This window comes from Ornithorhynchus anatinus, chromosome 2, assembly GCF_004115215.2.
Source record: "Ornithorhynchus anatinus isolate Pmale09 chromosome 2, mOrnAna1.pri.v4, whole genome shotgun sequence".
In the NCBI taxonomy this organism is placed as follows: domain Eukaryota; kingdom Metazoa; phylum Chordata; class Mammalia; order Monotremata; family Ornithorhynchidae; genus Ornithorhynchus; species Ornithorhynchus anatinus.
Genome location: NC_041729.1, coordinates 36,782,283 through 36,805,301, shown reverse-complemented (window position 1 = coordinate 36,805,301; position 23,019 = coordinate 36,782,283). Strand labels below are relative to the sequence as shown.

The following is a 23,019-nucleotide window of genomic DNA, read 5'->3' as shown; positions in this document are numbered from 1 at the left end:
CTAATGGGAAGAATTCAACTCCCTAAGGAACACCGTGTCTTTAGGAATCCATTTTAATTTTACAGCTCAAGGCTAGCGGGGGAGTTTAGAAATCTCTAACATTTCAGAACAAATGCCATCACTTCATTTAGAGGACACTGCTTCAAGGAACTTAAACACCAGCTCCATCTTGCCTAACCACTCTTGTCATGTCACCCTTTTGTATTCAGGGTTGCTTAGCATCTCTTACCTTTCCAGAGCCAAACACTGCCTCTTGGGCATATTTGATGAGGCACTCCTTGCAGAACAAATGACCATCTGCACACTGTGTTAGCTCCTCAAATGCAAACTCCCCATAGCAGCACCGGCACTCGATCATCTGACCATCCTGCAAACCATCAAAAGCACAGATAAAATTACCTCCCTTCTGATCTGAACATCAGCAGTAAGCTCCCTGGTTTCCCTCAGATGCTTTGGTGAATTATCAACCTGAGCAGTCATAAAAAGCAAGATGAGCTGTTGCTAGACACCAAATCCGGCTTGAGCTCTATTTATATTAATGTCTGTCCCCCCCGCCCCCCCGAGAATGTATGCTCCTTGTGGGCACGAACGCGTCTATCAACTCATACTGTAGTCTCCCAAGTGCTTAGTAAAGTGCTCTGCACACAGTAAGTGCTCAGTAAATACCACTGATCGATTGATTGAGCTCATCTGGCATTCACAACACAACTACAGGCAGTGGCATTTTTATATTATTTCACACAGCGCTTTGGTTTTGCTTCCCAAACCCCAGCAGGAACGTTCAAGTGGTAATAACTCTTTCCAAAGATATGCTGCACTGCTGAGGAGGTTGGGTTATGACTGTACACAGGGAGAATTCAGGAATCACTCCCATGGTGCTACCAGAGCTGTAAATCCCAGAATCAGCTGCTAAAATGATTTCCGGAAAGATCTAGGGAAACTCAAAATGGCTAACAGATGCAAACCTCCCATATACACTAAACCTCTCCTCTACAAAAAAAAGCACAAAACCCTCTTTTCCTTAAGATGTACAAATTTAGGATTTGATTTATGGCCTAAAAAAGAGGAACTGGGGAAATCTCCATTTGAGTTCTGGGAGAACATTTTTAGGGGCCATGGCAGGTTTGGATGGAAATGCTTCATTATTCCAAGAGTGCAGCATGGGTACTAAGAGGTTTGTTAACTTCCCTGGGCCTCAGTTCCCTCACCTGTAAAATAGGGATTAATACTGTGAGCGCCATGTGTGACATGGACTGTTTCCAACCTGATTTAGCTTGTATCTACCCCAGCATTTAATAGTGACTGCCACATAGTACCAAACACTATATAAAAAAAAAAAGTCCAAAAAAAAGCACCCACTTGTCAGATCTTGTACCAGGCCCATCATCTCCCCCAATCTCTCACATCCTACAATTAACACCCTAATTTTATTAAATTTAGGGGTGTCTCATATTTGACCGTGGAAAGAAAGCCAAGCCCTCTAGCCCAGTAATTTATCATTTCAACAGAAAGAGGCACTTGCTTAGTTTTCAAAAGCGATCCCCTTTACCAACAAGGGGTTTGCCTTGGGTTAGCCCCCAAGAGACAACCCAGTAGGCCTCGGGTACTGTTGATAGCATTAGCAGATAGAACGCTACCATTTCCTTCCGTCCAGTGCTGGTGAAGTCTAGTGATAATAGAGAACTGATAAAATGACTGAGGTAGATTATGCGTCTGGCTGCTGCAGGGGTAAACTGCCGGCTCAGCACAGCATTACCCGCTTTAAAAATGAATAAATGGGCCATCATGCCAGGCAGATTTGCTGAGAGAAACAACCCACTGAAATCACCCAAGACAAATCAAGGAGGTGATGCTTCTGCTAATTACCTTCTGATACTGTTCTTCATTCATCTGCAGGGCAAGCAGGAAATCTGCATGCTGAGGAAAGGGAACACATATGACAGGAAAACAAAAAAGTGCACAATTCATGGTCTGAAATCCATTTTGCATCTAACATAATTCTGTAAAGCACCAATTACCTCTCCTTAATGACAGCACATTCCCCGGTTTCCCAATTTCATGTTTTAAAATGTCATTCTCCCCAAGAATGTCATACCTTAATATCAAAATCTTAGGATAAGCTTGGCCAAATAACAGGCCACCTAGGTGAAACTGTCAGAGTGTGGCTTACTATTCAGAAAGCTAAAGTTTCTCGCTACTTCAAACAATAAACCAATCTGAAAGTTGACTGATATGCTCAGTAACAAGCAAACGGAGCAATAGCTTACTGACTTTTCTGCCAGAGTGATCCCAAACAGTATCATTTAAAACCAGAGACCCAGGAATGAAAATATCTTTGGCAATCTCTAGAACCCAGCTTTCTTTATATCAATGGATACTTGCCTGTTAATCGAGGAGCAATTTTAAAAAGCATTCTTACAAATACCCCTTCCTAAAAGTTACATGTACCACATTTTATTAAGAATAAACTAAAATTCATATATCTCATATAATTAACCTCCGATCTTAAATTTCCTTTCATTCATCTCACCCAAATCCACAAAGACATGTTTAAAGCAAAGCTAGGCTTTCTCCTTTAAATATGAACAAAACTCTTTCAAGATATTTGATTTCTCTTGAAATCCAAGAAGTGCCTAATTTAAAGCAAAGCTTTTACACTGATTACAAACAGAAAGGGGTAATTTGTGTCCCCAGATTATTTGCTTGGAGAAAAATAGGTAGTTAGTGGCCTTGGTTAGCGGATAGTTTTTCAAATTCTTTGCTTAGGAAAAAATAGGTAGTAATTTTAGCAGATTTTTTTTTTTCAAGATAGGTGGAATCAATCAATCAATTGTACATATTGAGTATATTGAGGCTTACTGTGTGCAGAGTACTATACAAGTGCTTGGGAAAGTACCATATAATAGATATTCCCTGCCCACAACGAGCTTAAGCTTAGTTAAGCTCTGAGTGCCTCTGGAATGATTTACTAGGTGGCAAAATCAGATGCAAGTTGCTCTGGAATTATGCAGCGGCTTCACTGCAGACCTGGGGTGGGGGGTGGGCGCGGGATACACTTTGAACTAGACTGTTCCTTGCTGATCTGGGTATTTCTCGAGACTGGTGCCAATTCTGAGACTCAGGTGGAGGGAGACAGGAAGAGGGAGTGGGACTGTTAGCCCCCCAGGAGGCAAGTAAACAGTCATTTCATGTTGTATATTTTGGGTCTCTCCCGCATAAAAAGACCATATTAGCCATCAGCATTTAAGAAACATGTTTTAAATGGTTATAGTTTTAAAGAAAAATACTCCTCCTTATGAAAGATCATTTTTAAAAAATATTAACTTAGCATCACGCCCTGAAAATCAACTAGTAGGCACACGCGTGTGTATGTTGGGGAGGATAGTGGTTAATTAAGAGATTAATAAAAGGGAACATAGGATTGTCATTTAATTATAAGAGATCAATGCAATTTAGTATATTCTTCATAAAACTTGGTATTTGTAAGTTCAAGAAGTTACTTTTAAGAAATTTAAGAAAGTGCTTTCAAGAAGCTTTTAGATTGAGTATGGATCCTCAGCTAAAGACACTACTTCCAGGTTCTGAAAATATAATTTTCATCTTCGATTCTTGGTAACACACATTAGCATAGAATACATAAATTTATCCATGTCAAGGAGGAGTAATATCCTGGCATATTCTTCTAGCCAAGAATTAGTGAACAACTTCGTCTGCAGAGTCACCCAGTAAGGAATATACTGCTCAGCAATCTCTTTCCAAACCTCTCTCTTTTGTTCCTACTAGGCTCAGGCTTTACCAAAGCAGGAATGAGGGATGTGTACCTACCTGAAAACAAAAGTACAAATTACTCACCTCAGCAATTTCTTTAATTTTCTGGTCGTAGAACTCCTGCTCTGCTTGCACTGGTGGAAGGAGCGAGCGCCTATCGTAGGACCTCCAGTGTCGTCGTTTGTTTTCCAGAAAAAACATACGTTTCTCAATTTTCACATCACCTAAAAAAAAACAAGCCCATGAAACACAGGGCAATATCAGTGCAGAAGACAATGTCAAGAATTTGGGAGCAGGAATTTGAGAACAGATCTGACTCATTCTCCTCTAAGTGACTGCCAGAAACTTCTCCCAAAACATGTAAACTCCTGTTTCTGTACTAATTACTACAAAACGCTAGCTACTTACGGGCAGCAGAAAAAAGAAGGATTTGAGTCCTGAATTTATGAAGGTACGTCTCCAAATTAACATAAAAAATAACCTAAAATTTATTTCGATTTGCAGTCTCACGTCTAACGCCTCTTCCAGCTGTTACCCAAAACTGTTCAAATGCAAACCGAACAAAAAGCAAGCCCAATTCACTAACAATCTAATAAGAATCCCTATTCTTACCAGCCTCTCAACATGCTGTTGTTTAAAAAAAAAAAGGGGGGGAGGCCTCATCTCCCCAACTCTAACCACTTTACAGGGAAAGGGAGAGAAAATGGTTTGTTCCTCACCCTACAATATCACTCTTGCTCTCACTCCCTCTTTCTCCTTTTTTAAATCCCGTTATCATCCATTCTTTCCAACTTCTAGTTGGAAGTTGGAAATCAGTCATATTTATTTAGCACTTACTGTGTGCAGAGAACTGTACTAGGCACTTGAGAGAGCACAATATAACTGAGTTGGCAGACACAATCCCTTCCCACAAGGAGCATAAAGTCTAGAGGTGGAGCCAGACATTAAAATAAAATTACAGACACTTAATCCCAGCTCTGTCACATACCGTGTGACCTTGGGCAAGTCACTTAACTTCTCAGTACCCTCATCTGCAAAATGACCTATTCTTCCTCCTACTTAGACCATGAGCCCCATGTGGGGTTTGATCACCTTTTATCTACCTCAAAGCTTAGGACAGTATGTGGCATACCGTACATACTGAAATACCACAATTCCTATTACATATGTGCTGTGGGGCTGAGAGTGTGGTGAATAAGGGCTACAAATATTTGTGCAAGGGTGATGCAGAAGGAAAAGGGACTAGGGGAAGTGAGGGCTGAGCAAGGGTAGGCCCTCTTGGAGGAGATTGCTTTTAATAAGGTTTTGAGGGTATGAAGAGGGGACAGTTTGTTGGATAATAAGGGGGAAGGAGTTCCAGGCCAGAGGCAGGATATGGGCAGGGGTCAGTCGTGAGATACACAAGATTGAGGCACAGTGACCAAGGTAGTGTTAAAGGAGTAAAGAGAATATAATAGGAAATCAGCACAGTAAGAGAGGTGGGGGCAAGGTGAATGGTTTAAAGTCAATAGGAAGGAATTTCTGTTTGACGTGGAAGTGGATGGACAGCCACTGGAGGTTCCTGAGGGGTAGGAAAACACGGACTGAACCGTTTTGTAGAAAAGTGACCTGACTAGAATAGTGAAAAATGGACTGGAGTGGGGAGAGATAGGAGGTCAGCAAGGAGGTTGATGCAGTAGTCAAGGGTAGGGGGGAAATAAGACAAGGGCTTGGATCAACGTGGTAGCTGTTTGAATGGAGAGGAAAGAGTGGACTTTAGTGCTGTTGTGAAGGTAGGGCCAACATGATTTGATGACAGATTTAATATGTGGGTTGAATAACAGAGATGAGTTGAGGTTGATGCCGAGGTGATGAGCTTGTGAAATAGGGAGGATGGTGGTGCTTTCTGCGATGATGGGAAAATCAGGAAGAGGAAAAGGTCTGGTGGGAAGATGAGAAGTTCTGTTTTGGACACGTTAAGCGTGAGATGTCTGTGGGACATCCAAGTAGAGATGCTCTGAAGACAGAGTTGTTCTGAATACTGCAGAGGAGAGAGAGATCAGGGCTGAAAAGGTAGATTTGGTAATCATCTGTAGAGAGATGGTAGTTGAAGCCATAGCAGTAGATGAGCTTTCCAAGGGAGCAGGCATAGACAGAATAGAAGGGGACCTAGAACTGTGCCTTGGGGGACTCCACAGTGAATACTGCCCTCCTGGTCCCACCTCTGCATTTCTGACTGATTTGGATCCCCTTCTCCGTTTTGTTTCCTGGTTCCTCTTCTGTGTCTCATCTCTTGTGGGTGTCCCCTGAAGACTCTGTTCTAAGTCCCCTTACTCTTCTCACTCCACGTCTACTCTCTCAGGGAGTTCATCTGCTCTCAGGGCTCTAGCTATTATCTCTAAGCACATGACCCTCAGATTTACCTTTCTAGGCTCCATCGCTCATCTAAACGGAAACCCTCAGCTCCTCTTGCACCCAAGGCATCTCCATTTGGATGTCCTGCTGCCACCTCAAACTTGCTATGTCTAAACGGAAATATTCATCTTCCCCTCCTAGCTTCCCTCCATTAAAGTCATTAAAGCGACTATCCCCAGTGTCTAGAAGCCTGCAACTTCAATGTCATCCTTGTTTCCTCACTTCAACTTTCACATTTAATTTTCTGCCAAAGCCACCTCCCCTTCTCCATCCAAACCACTCCCAAGCTGATCCAGGCTTTTTTCATTTCCTTTCATTAACTACTTCATCAGCTTCTTCACTGTCCACCCTGCCTCATGTCTCTCTTCTCTTGGTTCATTCTGCTGCCTGAATCATTTTTCTATTTACAAAAAAAAAAAAAGTTTAGTCCATGTTCACTCAGTAGTGTCTGTTGAGCACTTACTAAGCACTTGGGAGAGTACAACAGAGCTGGCAGACATGTTCCATGTCCACAACGAGCTTACAGTCACGAGACAGACTTTAATATAAATAATTTATATAATTAAAGATATGTACATAAGTTTTCCCCTTTTTCCCCTTTTCCCTCTGCTCCTCCACCTCTCCCTTCCCATCCCCACAGCACTGTACCCGTCCGCTCAACTGTATATATTTTCGTTACCCTATTTATTTTGTTAATGAATTGTACATCGCCTTGATTCTATTTAGTTGCCATTGTTTTTACGAGATGTTCTTCCCCTTGACGCTGTTTAGTGCCATTGTTCTTGTCTGTCCGTCTCCCCCGATTAGACTGTAAGCCCGTCAAACGGCAGGGACTGTCTCTATCTGTTGCCGACTTGTTCATCCCAAGCGCTTAGTACAGTGCTCTGCACATAGTAAGCGCTCAATAAATACTATTGAATGAATGAATGAATACATAAGTGCTGTGGGATTGAGAGGGCGGTGAATATCAAATGCCCAAAGTTCACAGATACAAATACATAGGCAGAAGAGAGTGGGAGCTGGAAAGAGACGATTAAATTGGGGAAGGCCTCTTAGAGGAGATGTGACCTTAATAACACTTTGAAGGTGCGGAGAGTGGTGGTCTGGAGTATATGGTAGGGGAGTTCCAGGCTAGAGGGAGAATGTGGGAATGGTTGGTGGCGAAATAGATGAGAATGGGGCACAGTGAGTGAGCTGGTATTCACTGTTGCTTGATCTCGCCAATTTCATCTCCAAACCCTTGCCCACGTTCCCCTCTGTCCTGGAACTCCCTTCCCCCTCATATCCAACAGACCATTACTCTCCCACCTTCAAAGCCTTACTAAAATCATATCTTTTCCAAGAGGCCTTCCCTGAATTAGCTTTCATTTTCCCTACTTCCTCTCCCTTCTGCATTGCCCTTTCACTTGGATTTGTAGCCGCTAGTCACCCCACCTTAGTCCCATTGCTCTTACGTATGTATCTGTAATTTATTTTAATGTCTGTCTCCCCCTCTAGACTGTAAATCCCTTGTGTGCAGGGAACGTGTCTACCAACTCTGCTGTACTGTACTCTCCCAAGTGCTTAGGAGAGTGCTATGCTCACATTAAGTGTTCAATAAATATGACTGAGCCTTCCTCTGGCCTGGAACTCCCTCCCCTTCATATCTAACAGATCACTAACCCCCATCTTCAAAGCCCTACTAAAATTACATCTCCTCCATGAAGCCTTCCCTGACTAACCCTTCTTTTCTTCAACTTACTTGCCCTCCATTCTGTACTTCTACACTTTGGTCTGCATTGAGTGTTTAACTTTGTGCACAGCCTGTCCTAAGCACTTGAATTATATTGTATTACCCCAAGGGCTTAATACAGTGCTCTGAACACAGTAATCACTTAATAAATACCACTGACTAACTGATTGATTCCTATACCGCACTTTCTATGTACTCTCCTTTCTCTCCACCAAACAGTGATCATTCTGATTTAGGCTCTGGTTCTCCACATCAAGATTCTTCTAGCAGGGTTCTTGCTGATCTCCTTGCCTACAGCCTCTGCCCACTCCAGTCTACTCATATGGTGCTCTATGAATCACTTTCCTAAAGCACCCTTCACACAAAAATATCTCTCTCGACTCTCTCGTGCTCTCTCCCAATCCTCCAATGGCTCAGGGAGTCCCTTTGCATCAAACAAAAGCTCCTTACGAATGATTTCAAGGTGCTCTACAACTCACCACACCATATATATCTGCTCTCTGCACTGCTACTCTCCAACCTATCTTTGTTCCTCCCAAGTTGATTTAACAACTGTAGCTCACTCTCAACTCTCCACTCTCACACCTCCACTGCCCAGCTTGGAGCTTCCTCCCCAAATCCAACGGATCACTGCCCTCCCCATATTGAAGCCCGTTTCCTCCACCATTCCAGGTCACAGAATCCTGAAAGCCACTTCCATCACTCAATGTGCCTACTTAAACCCAACCTCCGAACATAAGCACAGACATTTAATTGTACATTTGGTTATTTATGTTCTATTTCTCTGTAAACACTCATACACCTGTCTCCTCCATTAGAGTGTAAGTTACTCATGGGCAGGTGGTAGCTGCCACGTAGAGAGATTGTGGGTGAAAGGTTGGTCTCCTTCCCAGAAGTCAAAGTCTCCCCCAACCGCCCCCTTCTGGGTGAAGTTAGGCTTCAAATGTTTAAGAATTGTTCTCCTTGCAACTAGTTTCTGAGGCCAAAAAAATCAACAAAAAGATCATGAGTTCTCATACAAAGAGCTAAGTATAGGTGCATTAGATAAAGAAATTCACAAAACAGTTGCATTTATTCACTGCTGTGGCAAAGTGGATAAGCTCAAGACTCTCCCTATTCAATACCGCAAGGAACAGTCAGTCAAAAGTCATTTACCTTGCTCAAATTTGAAATCTATGTAAGAATACTGATTCATTTCTTTCCTCTTTTTTCTCTTCCCACTGGCTTCTGGCGACAGCTCCTGCCACTTTTTAATGGCATCAGAAAAGGCCTAAAAGGTTTTAAAAAAGAAAAGGTTACTTTCACAAATGCTAGATTATTGGTAAACAAGGATGTCAGCGACATCACCTCTACATATGAAGAACAACAATAGGAAAATTCTGGATGAGCGTGGTGGGTTGAGAGGGCACGGATAACTGACATCAGGGTGTTGGCAAGGGTGATCCAACTGATTAACCTAAAGAACTCTGCAGAGGGCTTCCCTGCCACAGTGTGAAGTCTGCCACTTTCACAGGGAAATCTGTGGTGGTGATAATTGTCCACTTCAGCAAGAAAACACAACAGTATCCAACTCTTGCAGATCTACATCACCATGGCTGCGGTTTCTGTGCCGCAAATGTTGCTAAGTGACTCTAATCCTAGAAATGCGGACTGTTTACTCCACAACTTTACTGGTCCATGAAACACTAGGGGCACGAGGTCCTACACATTGGTTCCCAAATCCCCCTAGAAATAACAAACTGAAACCCACACGCTCAAAAACATCTAAAAACTCAACTTTCTGTCTTTCAAATCTTTTATCGGAGGTGCTATTACCAACACTTGATTGCTCTGAATTGTTTTTCCTTAGACTTGCCCTGTGACAGTGGTAACAAGCCCTGTGAAATGGCCAAAAGGCAAGCTGCCAAAGCAAAGGGAGAAGATGGTTAACAAGCTGATGATAATCAGCTCCAAAGTAAATCAAGCACTTATTAAACTAGTGACTATAGATGTGTTTTAGCATTCCCAAACACATAAAAGGAAATTTCACTATGTTCTTTAAGTCCTATTTGGTTCAATTTTTTTTCCACTTTGGCATTCGAAAGCCCTCAAAAACTAAACTCTTCCCTTCAGGTGCAGAACCAATGTAAAGTTATCCATTTTGGACTCATCCGACCTAAACAGCCATTGAAGATATGGGAGAATTACACTTTATGCCAAGATTGAAACGGAGCATATGTGCCCTTGTCACCTCAACTAAACACATCATCTCCCTCAAACTCTCTCCGACAATGGGAAAGCTGTAGGAACATGGTGAGTAAAGCACTTTGGGACCTTCTGAGATGAAATGGTCCCCTTCGAAAATACTACTTGACTAGTAATTTTCAGCATTTTCCTGCGTTCCAGAAGGCACTGAGGAGGGGCTCGCTTTCCCTCCACAGATTGCTTGTTTGTGCTTTATCCTATAGTGGAGTAATCTTTAAATTACGATCACGGTTTGCCAAAGAGAAATCAAAGAAAATGGAACTCTGAGAGGGAAATCCACATCTAGAATAAATCTGATCTGAGGCAATAATAACCAAACCAGTAATGCTGGTGGCCAAAGGATCTATTCATCTATCTGAAAGCCTGTCTTAAAGCGAATTTTTAATGATTTTAATTTGTTTACACCTTATAATTGGCTTCATTAAAATCTAGTACTGTCAGTTCTCCTCTAAGGTGGGGCTGGTACCCTTGCAGAACGTTTTCACCATTTCTTCTGGCACTGCACTGAACTGCAACCCCAGAGTCCATGTGTTAGAGGGCTGTTCCCTAATTCTGCCATTAGGCTCTATTCAGAACGTGTAGTGAAAACACGCATTATTGAAGAACTTTATTTTGTCCGCAAAGAAATCTTTAAATATCAGGTATAAGTGATAAATAAAAGTAAAAGACCTAGAAAATAAGAAGCCAAACTGGCACCTTCGGCCTCCTTGCCCACAAAATATGCAGATCCTTCTCCCAGAAAGACTGGAGCGAGGCTTTGAAGTTACACTCTACAAAGGTGCTGAACTTCAAAGATTTTCTAACTGTGAACTCTGAAATCTTTCATCTGCTCTTTAGTAATTAGCAGGCATTCCAATTCTGGTTGATCTCCTACGGTGAGAGTCTTAACAAAATACCAGCTCCCTAGAAAAGGCAGAAATGACCTGGGGAAAAGAACCTGGGCCTGGGAGACATAGGACCTGGGTTCTAATCCCTGCTTTGCCCCTTGTCTGCTGTATGACCTTGGGCAAGTCACTTCACTTCTCTATGCCTCCGTTTCCTCGTTTGTAAAGCGGGGATTGAATCCTATCCCCTCTTATTTAGGCTATGAGCCCTTGTGGGACAGACACTGTGTCTAACGTGATTATTTGGACCTATCCCAATTCTTAGAAGAGTGCCTGGCACAAATCAAGCACTCAATCAATACCACTAAAAAGAAAAAACCCCAAAAACAACTTGTTCAGAAAAGTTCTTATTTTAAAGTAAAGAAGAAAGGAAAATATTTCTCATTCATCTGGAGTGAATTTAAGTAAATTTAAAGTTAACATAGTACTATATAAAGTTAAGGAAAACTCAAAATTCGTGAGAACTACGAGGTTGGTTTTCTGAAAGTAAATGTCTCCCCAGATTTGCTTCACACCTCTGCTTGATGAATATTTTTAGCAGCTACAGAGATGCCCAAATATTCACTGACTCTGCAAAATATAACTAAATTCACTATCAATAACAGTATTTATCCAGTGTCTAGTGAGTGCAAGCCACTGCAGCAGATGCTCAAGGAATATATAACAAAACTAAAAGACATAGCCCCTACTCTTCAGAAATGTAAAAATCTTAATGGGAATGCCAAGAGGACCCAAGTTGCCAAATATTCAAAAGGAAAAAGTGTAAGAGAATAAAAGCGTAAGCAATGAAATAAATAGTAAATGAGTACTTGTTTGAGTGTTTAAAGTGGCTGATGGCTAAAACAAGTGAAGGATTGGTCAAGGGCTGTCTCTTGGAGGAGGTGTCCTTTTAGGAGAGGTTTGAAGGTGGAGGGGAACATAGTTTGGCAACAAGAGGAGAAGGTATTTCCATGTAGGATGAAACTCAGGAGCAGTGGATTGGACACTCGAAGAACAGTGAATGATGTATGGTTAAAAAATTAATTTGGGAGAAGTGACTGGAGTAGAGAGAGAAGAGGGGTGGAGTGGTGAGAGGGAGACCTCTGAGGAGCCTCAGAGCTAATGGTTAGGAGTTTTTGTCTTATCCAAAAGAAGTAGCCCTGGGACGCTGATGTGTTCAAGTGTTTTAATAATGATATGGGAAGATGGAAGAGGTTTGAGATGAATAATGAATAAAGAAGCTGTTACTGCAATCCAACCAGATGAGGGCTTGAACCAAGGTGGGGTAGTAAAGGTGAAGAGGAAAAGGGTAGACCCATGAAATATTGATGGAATAAGGGCAGTAAGTGCCAGAGGGGAATCGAAGTTGATATTGGAAGAAGGAAGATGTCGGGCTATCAACAGTAATGGGAAAGTTAGGAGGATATAGTTTAGGAAGGAAAAGGAGCATAAGGTGCAGAGGTGCCATCCAGATGGAGATGTCCCAGTAAGAGGAGATTAGGGATGATAAAGTAAGTGAGAAGACAGAGATTAATTTGAAGATTTGAGAATATTCCAAAAACAGTTGGTAGTTAAAACCAAATGAGTAGATGAGCTGAATTCAATCAAGCAGTAGGAGGTAATGTGACCTAGTGGAAAGAGCTTAGGCCTGGGAGTCAGTGGAGCTGGGCTCTAATCTTGGCTCTGCCATTTGCCTGCTGTGTGACCTTAGGCCAGTCACAACCTCTTGGTGCCTCAGTTTTCTGGCATGTAAAATGGGGATTCACTACCTGCTCCCCACCTTCTTAAACTCTGAGGCCAATAAGGGACAGGGATTGTGTCTGATCCAATAATCTTGACTCTACCCTAGCATTTAGTAAAGGGCTCGGCACATAGTAAGCGTTAACACTGAGGCTTCAGATCTGAGTCTTGCTAGGGCAAGTTAAAGGGTGAGGAGGGGAAGAAGAGCCAATACGGGACCTGAGAAGCAGTTGAGGGGTAAAAAGGGACCTATGGAAATACGTGATGGAATACCCCAGGCTGGAGGGTTTCTAGAGGAGGAGGATTGGTCAACAATACTAAAGATACCCAAGAGGTCAAGTAGTGGCCAAGGGGACCAGTGGAGTCCATTTAATTGTGTCACCGAACACTTAGTGAACACTCTCCAAGTACAGTGAAATACTTAAAAACAGTTCAAATTTATTAGCGCTCTCACTGCCTGACAATCAGACCTTCTCTAAAAGGTGAGTCTTGTCAAAGCAACTGTTTGCTCCTTCTTTAGATGTGTTAGTTAACCATCACAGTTCATAAGAGACTCGTCCATTCAGTATCTCTTTGGCAATAAATCTTAACGTTAACTCTCTTGAAAGTAGCGTTACTGACAATATCCCCTTCCAGTCACCTCTTCAGCAACGATGTCAAAGAATTGGTTACCTTCCCACGAGTACAGATTCAATCTGCTGAACATCAACCTGCTGATTGGCTGGTGAGGAGGGAATGATTTGGAAATACACGGAACTGAGGCAGTGAGTTTTGGACGCTGAAACCTGGAGCAAGAACAACCAAGTGGCCCTTTAAATAAGCAAGAGGATTGTTGAAGGCTGCATGAGGAACAACAATCCTTGAGGAGAAGGAGTAGCTACTTTAGTTCATCCTTGAAGGATGAACTAAAATTCAAAGCAAATTAAAATGGAGGACCTTTCGGGTGATTGCATAGTGTCCCTTGAGTTCGTGTAGTGCCCACTTGATGTCCTGACTGCTGAGCATTTTGAAGTCTGCCATGAGGAGGTCAGCAGCTTGGATAAAGCAGCGTTGATCAAGAGGAGTAAGCTTCGAAAAGTCAAAAAAATCCACTTTAGGCACCTGGAGAGAAAAAGCATTGTTACTGGCTTAATTTGTTTGGGGGAGAGGGGAAGGAGTCAAACTTTCAAAACATTATTTTAAGAACTGGCACCTCCGGACTCAAAACCCGAAGAAAGCAGCATGTCATTTCTCTGGCTAATTTCCTGTCTCCCCCCAGCCCGTCTTTCCAGGGATCCCCTTATCAAACTGCCACACACCTTATGAGTGCTCAACAAAAGCCTGACGATTAATTGACATAGAGGCTCTGCTCATGCATGTCAGCTCCTCGCTGGAACAATCAATCAGTGGTATTTATTGAGCGCTGACTATAGGCAGTCTACTACTAAGCACTTGGGAGATTACAATACAAGAGTCTGCAGACACGTTCCCTGCCGACGATGAGTTTACAGTCTATTACACCACTTAAGAAGATGCACGGATTATTTAACAAACTCTATTTACTTTTATTTATTATTTAACAACTTTGGATGCCTAAGATACTTCTGTCGTGAATGGAGGGGAGAGTGTGTGTATTCAAAAAGGAGGTTAAAAAAGAGCAGAAAACAACAACCAGCCCAGTGGTTAACACGATAACACATACTTCAGGTATATATGAGAAGCAGCGTGGCTCAGTGGAAAGAGCACGGGCTTGGGAGTCAGAAGTCATGGGTTCGAATCCCAGCTCTGCCACTTGTCAGCTGTGTGACTGTGGGCGTCACAACTTCTCTGTGCCTCAGTTACCTCATCTGTAAAATGGGGATTAAGATTGTGAGCCTCATGTGGGACAACCTGATTACCCTGTATCTACCCCAGTGCTTAGATCAGTGCTCTGCACATAGTAAGCGCTTAACAAATACCAACATTATTATTATTATTTCAGTGGCTGCTTTCCCGCCCCACTCTTCTTTTTCATAGATAACCCCAGGTTTTGACTACCCCACAGTATGTGGCAGTTGAGGCCACATCACAAATAGTTGGCCTACATCCCCGGGTTCTGGAAGGCCCGAGAAAACTCCTGGTCAATCAATCCCTCCCCACCCTCCCCTTCCCTTGTGCTGTTCCAGCCTCACCCTCCTCTTTCCTGGGGAGTTTTCCTCCCAGTCTCCCCACTCCAAACTTAGCTTCTTTCAATTGCCACCCCCACATGCCCCCTGCAGTTTTTTTAAAAACCAGTGATATGAAAGGTACCTTGATCAAACCATGTACTGCTATCACCAGCAAAAACAGGTCAGGAAAATGTTACTGAAGTCCTGGCTGGAACTATTTCATAAACCCCAGCTCTTAGCACAGAGAAAGTGCGTAACAAATACCATTATTAGAGTATGTTGCTAAAAATACTAGTGATACTAACCTTTCCAATGGCTGGATACCTGGTTACTCACCCACTTAATTGTCCCAAGAGGCAGGGAGCCTGTTTGGCTTGACCTGGCTACCTTTTCTTCACCTCCCTTGACTGGTTCCGCCCTTCTACGCTGCTCTGAGGCACAGAGAAGTTGAGTGACTTGCCCAGGGTCACACAGTAGGCAACCGGCAGAGCTGGGATTAGACCCCAGGTCCTTCTGACTCCCAGGCCTGTGCTCTCTCCACTCTCGAATCTTGTTTTCCCCCCTTAGTATGAGCCCGTGCCACTCCTCAGCCAAGCTCACGCTGGCTGGGTTGCTCTCTTGTCATGTGCTGGTAATATTCAGGGCATAAATTGCAATTGAAAATATGCATATTGCTACCTTTTCATTATTATTATAAATTTTTTTCATACTACTGGAAAAACCGGTGCTCTAGGGCCAGGGTGCAGAGGGTCCACTGGGAAATCTGCCTCTGTCCACGCCCTTGAATCAGCAGTCACAGTGTACCCATGTACTGAGGAGCAGCAGGCTTAGCAGCTATCCCAGACCCACCCTAGTCAGGCCACTGGGCCTGCTCCCCACCGGCCAAAGCTCCATGCAGCATGACCAACATTCCCTGGAACCTTCCCGACCTCCGCTGTCTGCCAGTGGTTCCGGGGGGCGGGGAGAGGGGCAGCGTGCAGCTCCTCGAAAAGACCCTCCTATTAGTTTCCTTGGCAGTGGAGCTGGCAGCACAGACATCAGAGGCAGCTGAGCTCCGTTTGCTGGGGAACACGGGGCGATGTAGACACAGTTGGAGAAGCGACGACAAACCCAGAGTTGTACTAGGGGGCTGGCAGAGAGCCTCCAGTGAAGGAGGGAAGGGGGTGTGGTCAGAGGGATGGATGCAGGGACGCTGGCCTTTTTGTACCACAGAATGGAGCTCCTGAGACCCCCAGGCAGAAGGAGCAGGGCTACAGAGACCACAGAGCCTGAGCAGACAGTCACCCGGGTCCCAGAGGCAGTGGGAGTCACGTGCATCCTACTTTAAAAAAAAATACTGCCTTTGGGCCCAGTTTTGAGAAGCAGCATGGTTTCCTGGAAGGAAGTTGAGCCTGGGAATCCAAGGACCTGGGTTCTAATCCCAACGCTGCCAAATACTTGCTGTATGATCTTGGGTAAGTCACTTAACATCTCTGTGCCTCAGTTCTCCTGATCCCCCTCCTACTTACATTGGGCACCTCATGTGGGACAGGGACTGTGTCCAACCTAATTAACTTGTACCTACCGAGCAGCTTAGAAGAGTGTTTGATGTATAGTAAGCACTTAAATACCATTAAAAAAAAGATGGGGGTGTTTACATAGCCTCTCGGGCTAGGGAGAGATTTACAGTAATTTTTCCTTACCTGGAGGACTCGGGCACCATACCGGGACTGGTTCTGAAATGGAACCTATCTACAGCCAAGTCTATGGGAAAACAAACCCTCTGAAACAGCCACATTTTGAAGGAAGGTAACCTGGCTGTATTGTAGGGTGCACTGGTCTCAAGGACACTAATGAGCAAGGAGGCTGAAGAGGAAGATTCCTGGGACCACTAGTCCTTCCTATGAAATCAAACTGGGGTGCTGCCACAGTCTGGTCCACTTCTCCTTGACTGTCATAAGTCGCCCTGGATGCTCCCTTCTGCGGTGACTCGGAGGGAAAGACAGGAGAAGTATGAAGAGAAAATGGGAAAGAATTTGTAGGCTTTAGAGAGGCCCGGCAGGGAGAACTGCCCACAGCAATCAGATGCTTTGCTTAAGAAAATTAAACAATATTTCCTTTTAGCAGTTTCTTCACACGAAGGCTTCTGGAAAAAATAGAACACTTAACTGCTGTATACATTGGCAAATTTTTTATAACGAAAACAATGGACTTGCCTTTGTCTCATCTTGGCTGACGAGTAGGCTACTATTGGGATTTAAAACCACTCTGCCTTCCTTCTTTGGATAATCTGGATTTTCCAGAAGAAAATTACAAAGCCTGAAAAAACAAATAACACTGCCTTTTTAATTAAAGCTCAACACCTGTTAGTTCCTTCAATTTTACCGCCCAGTAATTTAAACCCCTAGTCCCATACAGACGGTCTTAGACTAATGACGCTTGAGTTCAATGGACAACACTTACAATTTTAAATTCGCTTTGCTTTGACTTTACAAGTCTAGCTTCCTTTATGGTCCTACCTTGGAGGGCCCGCTGGCCAGCGGGAAATAGGGAAATAACTGTTAAAACTGTGGTGGGTGGGAAAGGGAGATCACGTTTAAAAGGGCAGGAGGGCAAAGTAATGGAGCAGGAGAGACCTCGGGTGTGCGAAAAGGTCTAGGAGAAGAGGGCGGTGATGAGTGATCATAAAGTTGAATCACCATGGAGTGCCGACCCACTCGTACTTCCAGTGACTTAAGTGTAAGCTCCCTTATTGCAGAACTTGACAATATAAATATACCAATGTTTATATATAAACAATATAAATATACCAATGAACTGGGTAATTTTGGTAAAAAATTGAGTATCCCATCTTGGTTCCAACTGATGATGTTTCAACTCAAGACCATGGGTGCCAGCTGTTCATTTTGGGCTTGGGGACAAAAGTGGGACAAGGATTTTACAGGGTATGAGGCCGGAGAGATCAAGCTTCTGGGAATTGATAGGCCAGGAAGCCATCATTTTGGATCTTAATATTCCTGACTTGAAAGATGAACAAGTCTCGGAGTCTAGTTCCAAAAGTCACGGGGTCAAGTGTCTCTACTGCCCCGACGGGACAGGTGCCCATACTTGAGATGCAATTTCTGGAACCAACTGCACCGTAAGTCTGGGGTCTACCTGTATGGCCCCACTGCCCCCTCAATGACAGAGTTTCCAACTGACTAAACACTGAGGAACACTTAAAATACAAGTAGAAATGATCTTTACTTTGCTCTTGCGTTCTTAAGAGGTAAGCCTGAGTACAAGTCCACCTTTAGTGCTAATGTGATACTGATGGGCGTTAGGGGTAGAGGAACTACCTAAACAGGCAGAAAAACTCCATCTTGTTAGTTCCTCAAGTCTAGAAATGATACAGATGCAGCTGAAAGACAGAGTTCATTCCCCTATCTGATTACCTTGGGCATGTGAGGGAGGGAAGTGTGTATGTGGAGGGTGGGGGAGAAGATTGGGATAGAGGGATTGCTTTCACGTCAGAAGCAAGATACTGAAGAGCACGGATACTTGGGAGCATTCACCAGAAAGAAGCATCGCTACACAAGAAACCAATGATCCAAACACAAGCAGTCCTATTATGAACTAAATACTAGTCATAAAATATATTTATATTGAATTATAATTAATAAGAGGAGCCTGTAGTTAGTAGTGAACCAAAACCCTCCAGTCCATATCATTACTCAAGCAAACCAAGCCAGAGAGCAAATCCACGTTTCCAGATTACATCAAATGTGATATGGACAATAATAGAGAGACAAGATTGGCAATTGCTGAGTCCCAGACTGAGCCCTCCCCTTCCCGCTGCCCCTCCTCCCCTCCCCATTCCCTCTCTCTGCTCTACCCCCTTCTCCTCCCCACAGCACTTGTGTATATTTGTATATACTATTTATTACTCTATTTTATTAATGATGTGTATATGTCTATGATTCTATTTAACTATTCTGATGGTATTGATGCCTGACTACTTGTTTTGTTTTGCTGTCTCTCCCTTTTAGACTGTGAGCCCGCTGTTAGGGAGGGACTGTCTCTATCTGTTGCCGAATGGTAAATTCCAAGTGCTTAGTACAGCGCTCTGCACACAATAAGCGCTCAATAAGCATGAATGAATGAATGAATTGTTGATCAGAAACTTCACCCTTTCACTTGCTTTCACCTGGAAGTAATTCAGGCGTGGAAGGAGCCAAAGTACAGAAGTGGCCTGTGTCACAGGGCAACAATATCTATTTTTCTACTGCTGAAAGATGTACTGCAAGCCCTAAAAATGACTAGTGATAACTACCAATACTTGCTCTTCCACCTACTTAGCAAAATTAAAATTCTCATGAGGTTTTCCTAGCGTTACGTCCCAATAAAAGGTTTTGCATTGCAAAACCCTACACTGCCCAAGTGTGACAGCAAAAGAATCGTTACTCTCCAGTGACCACCCTTCTGCAAAGAGCAGAAGACAACAATAACAAAATTCTTTCTATTGAATTCAATTTCGTTTTCACAGTTCTGGGTTTAGTCAACTAGAACGTTACTCTTTTGCTCAGTGTAGATAGTTTGGTATAACTTTCAGCCTTCAAAATACTAGGTTTGTTTCAGAAACTGATTAATTTAGGAGGATACTGGGTATTGTAGGTTAAACACTAAACATCCGTGCAAAACCACTCTATTTTATGATTTCACTTTTGAAATCACTATTCTGTACATATGAACTCATAGTTTTTTTAAAAATATGTTTTTTATCTTTATCTGGGTAATAAAAGGACTAAGCAAGGACGCCACATGAGGGAAAAGTTTAGAGCAAATCCCAGAAGCTTCACATCCCCTAGTTTCCTACTGTGGGCATTTATACTCTTAGTCACAGATGGGTGAAGTAGGGGAATGTACTCCTAGCATCTCACTGCTCAAACATCCCTCTGGATAAACATTTCTATTCATCTTCTGAGAGCAGCCGAGGGAGCAATGAGATATTTTCAGACTGAAAAAACCTTGAGAAACATTCTTCTCTCCATCTTACCCAACACTAGCATACACCTGAAGGGGAAATGTTCCAAAGCAGTATGAGAACTTTAGTAGTTGAAATCCAGCCTTAATTATTAAGCATTATTTCATAACACCAGAAAGCAACAGCAGTTGGTTTTCTGCTTGCTTATTTTGTTGCATGGTCTTCACTCTAGAAGGCCCCACCGAAACAGAAAATTCATATTTCCCTCCCTGCAATCAATCATGAATCATCTTTTGTTGTATTTCATTTGGAAACGGTCAGGAAAGTTGCTGGGCAAATACCGATGCAGTTCTATACTTACACATTTAAATCGTAACAATTCTTCGAATGTATTATTTCTTGAATGTACCCACTTGCTACATCCGGAAATCTTGCTTCCTGGAGAGGAACAAATTATTTCCTTTTCACTCTATGAACAACAGCATCGAAAGTCAGGTCTAACACCGTGTCAATGTCACGCTTATTGGCCCCACAGGCTGGCGACTGGTCTATTAGCCTGTACTTTTTGTGAAAGGGAATTTCTCACTTACAAACTATGCCGCCCATGGATTCGAGTACATTAATTCTGATCGCAGCGGAATTCTTACTTTGAGTTCGAGAAAGGGGGCGTTGCTCTGACCCCACATCAGGATGAGGCCAACTAGTTGTTAGGAACTAGTTGTTAGGAACACTCTGAACCTATAGGAATTCCCAGGGCAGAAATTTTGTCAATCCATCCTTCTAAGTGATAGCTTTTATTTCCAATCAATGAATCAATGGTATTCATTGAGCCTTTTCTTTGTGAAGAGTGTTGTACAAAGCCCTTGAGAAAGTACAATGCAACTGGGCTGGTTGCCCACAAGGAGCTTACAGATTGGTGGGGGAGACAGACACTTTGACCCATTAAACATTTAATCACAAGTTTATTACAGATCACTACAGCAGCTGGGATAGCTTCGAAAAAAGTCTCTCTATCAATGTTCTTCAACTCAAGTGCCAGCGAGAATTTCTAGTAACCCTCAACGTGCACTCTGTATATCTCCTCTCTCCTGGACATTTCCATTTTAGGAAATTAAGTATAGTGGGTGGAAAGCAAACAAAAAATTACAAATGTAACGGCATCCTCAAGAACGGCAATACGATTTTAACTTGCAGTGACCCACAATACACAGATGTCAGTGTATAACACAGGAAATGCAGATGTAAATATATGTCAGCTTCCTATTTCCTATATATGGATGTGGACTTTTGAGGAATTTCTGTGGTAGCCACTGCTGTATCACTGTAATGAATGCAAAGTTCTAAAAGATTGCTAGCTAAATTTGATAGGAAAAAACCACCAAAACACACTTACCGTTTCTTCCACTAATAGTGCAATGAGTTCTTGATCTAGCATATTGGGTCCTTGTTCCAGAACATTTCCAGAGTTAGGCTCATGAGATCCCTGCAGAGGGAAAGCTGGGCCTGGCTGTTCGTTGTCTATTGCTGGCTGTTGGTCTTGAAGTTCACCCGGTGGATGGGCAGGCTGAGGCGACGCGGGGCCTGGAATCCCATCTTGCTGAGGTTCTGGCCGAGGAAAGGCCGGCCCCGGGTTCTCAACCTGGTACATTTCCAACAGCGGTCCGAGGAGCGCTTCGGGGCGACCTTGTAGCGGAACAAGGGGGTTGGCAAAGACTTGGGGTTCGCGGTCGATCGGTTGAAAATAGGGGTGATCCAACCAACTGTTATCTCGGATGGCCTGTCCTCCTACTGCAGCAGGTGGTTCTCTGAGGTTTGGTAAAAGTTCTGGCTTTGAGTCTCTCGCTGATTGTTTCTGTGCTTCTGGATGTTTGCTTCTTTGAAACGGAAAGCTACCTGCTTCCAAATTAATGACTTCCCTTTCGATACCGGGTTTGAGGATAACTTTTATTGCTTGGATGTTACTGGGCCCGGGCTTGGGCTCATTTGCTGTTTTGGCCAAGTGCTTATTGTGCTCGGAGGGTCCAGGCAAATGAGCGTTCTGGTTCGCATTTTGGTCCCTGCTAGGCCCGGGTCCGTTCTTTGTTATGGAACAGGGTACTCTATTACACCCCGAAAAGGGATCGGTTCGATCGTGCAGGGATGCAGTTGTATTATTTTTATGGCCTTCTCCCGATCTATTCATGTCTTGCCACTGAGCAGCTGGCTTGATGACAATAGGCCGTTTATTGTGTTTATGTGTCTAGGAAGAAGGGAAAAAAAATTAAACAGGAATGTATGCATTTATACCTTTGGATACAAACCCTTTTATGAGTTACTGAATTTTCCAGAAAGCAAAAGTAAAACTGTCTGAGTAAACGGTCTAACAGTGTACGGTTTTCTAAGTAAAACATGCAAAGTGTGTCCCCACGTTACATTATACCTTTCAGATTCAGTTTGAACAGTTTGGCTAATACTAATTCCAAGAGAACAATGGGCATTCTAACAAAACTCCACAAAGGTCTTCAGTGATAACTTGTGCTTCTAATGCACATAAATTAGTCAGTGAACAGGTATTTTTATGGTTGTGAGAAGTTCTTAATTACTATTTTTAAAAACAAATAGAAGGTAGCTAAGAAAATGTGTCATTTCTCAGTAATGGGCTATTTTAGAATAATTTGGATTCTGAAAGGAAACAGACTTAGGTTAAAATTAAAAATCTGACCTAAAAGGAACGCAACAAGGTCAACCGAACCAAGTTCAAGCTCTACTAATTAGGACTGGATCAAAGGAGTTGCTGAGTTTAGCAGTTACTTCTTTACTGCAACATCTTGTGAGACCATCTTAAGCAGAGTCTGGGGGGCCCCATTTTCCTTCCTGCTTTGTATTCAAAATCTATTCACTCAGTCTGAAATACCCCACACTCAAACCATCATTTGAGTATCATCAAAATTGGATAACTTACGTATGGGTCTGCACATAAAGAATCTGATACCAAAATGGAAAATTTTACTTACTCTACCTTGATCAGCACTAACCTGGCCAATTAGCCAGCTAATAAGAGAGTCGGCAACCTGTTCTATTTCATCGCAATTCTACCCTATTAGACTAGAAAACATTAGCTGTGCTTGGAGAGTCAAGATGGAGTTGCATAAGAAATCCCATTACCAGGTGAGACCCAAACTCCATCTAGGTCAGTATTATTTCTTCAATCAAATCGATGGTATTCGAGCA

The 23,019-nt window shown here is 43.0% G+C and overlaps 1 protein-coding gene across 2 annotated transcripts in view; it reads right to left on the bottom strand.

Annotated features, from left to right (window-relative positions):
- The window catches only part of RNF216 (ring finger protein 216), a 138,980-nt gene that overhangs the window by 91,306 nt on the left and 24,655 nt on the right, over positions 1-23,019 (bottom strand). For both annotated transcript variants that reach the window (XM_029053574.2, XM_029053576.2), the window contains 8 exons: positions 21,203-22,048; positions 20,171-20,247; positions 17,063-17,165; positions 13,678-13,842; positions 9,050-9,164; positions 3,853-3,992; positions 1,867-1,917; positions 230-367 (listed from right to left, as the gene is read on the bottom strand). In XM_029053574.2, coding sequence (XP_028909407.1) covers positions 230-367; positions 1,867-1,917; positions 3,853-3,992; positions 9,050-9,164; positions 13,678-13,842; positions 17,063-17,165; positions 20,171-20,247; positions 21,203-22,048 — 1,635 coding nt within the window. The remainder of the gene's footprint in view (positions 1-229; positions 368-1,866; positions 1,918-3,852; positions 3,993-9,049; positions 9,165-13,677; positions 13,843-17,062; positions 17,166-20,170; positions 20,248-21,202; positions 22,049-23,019) is intronic.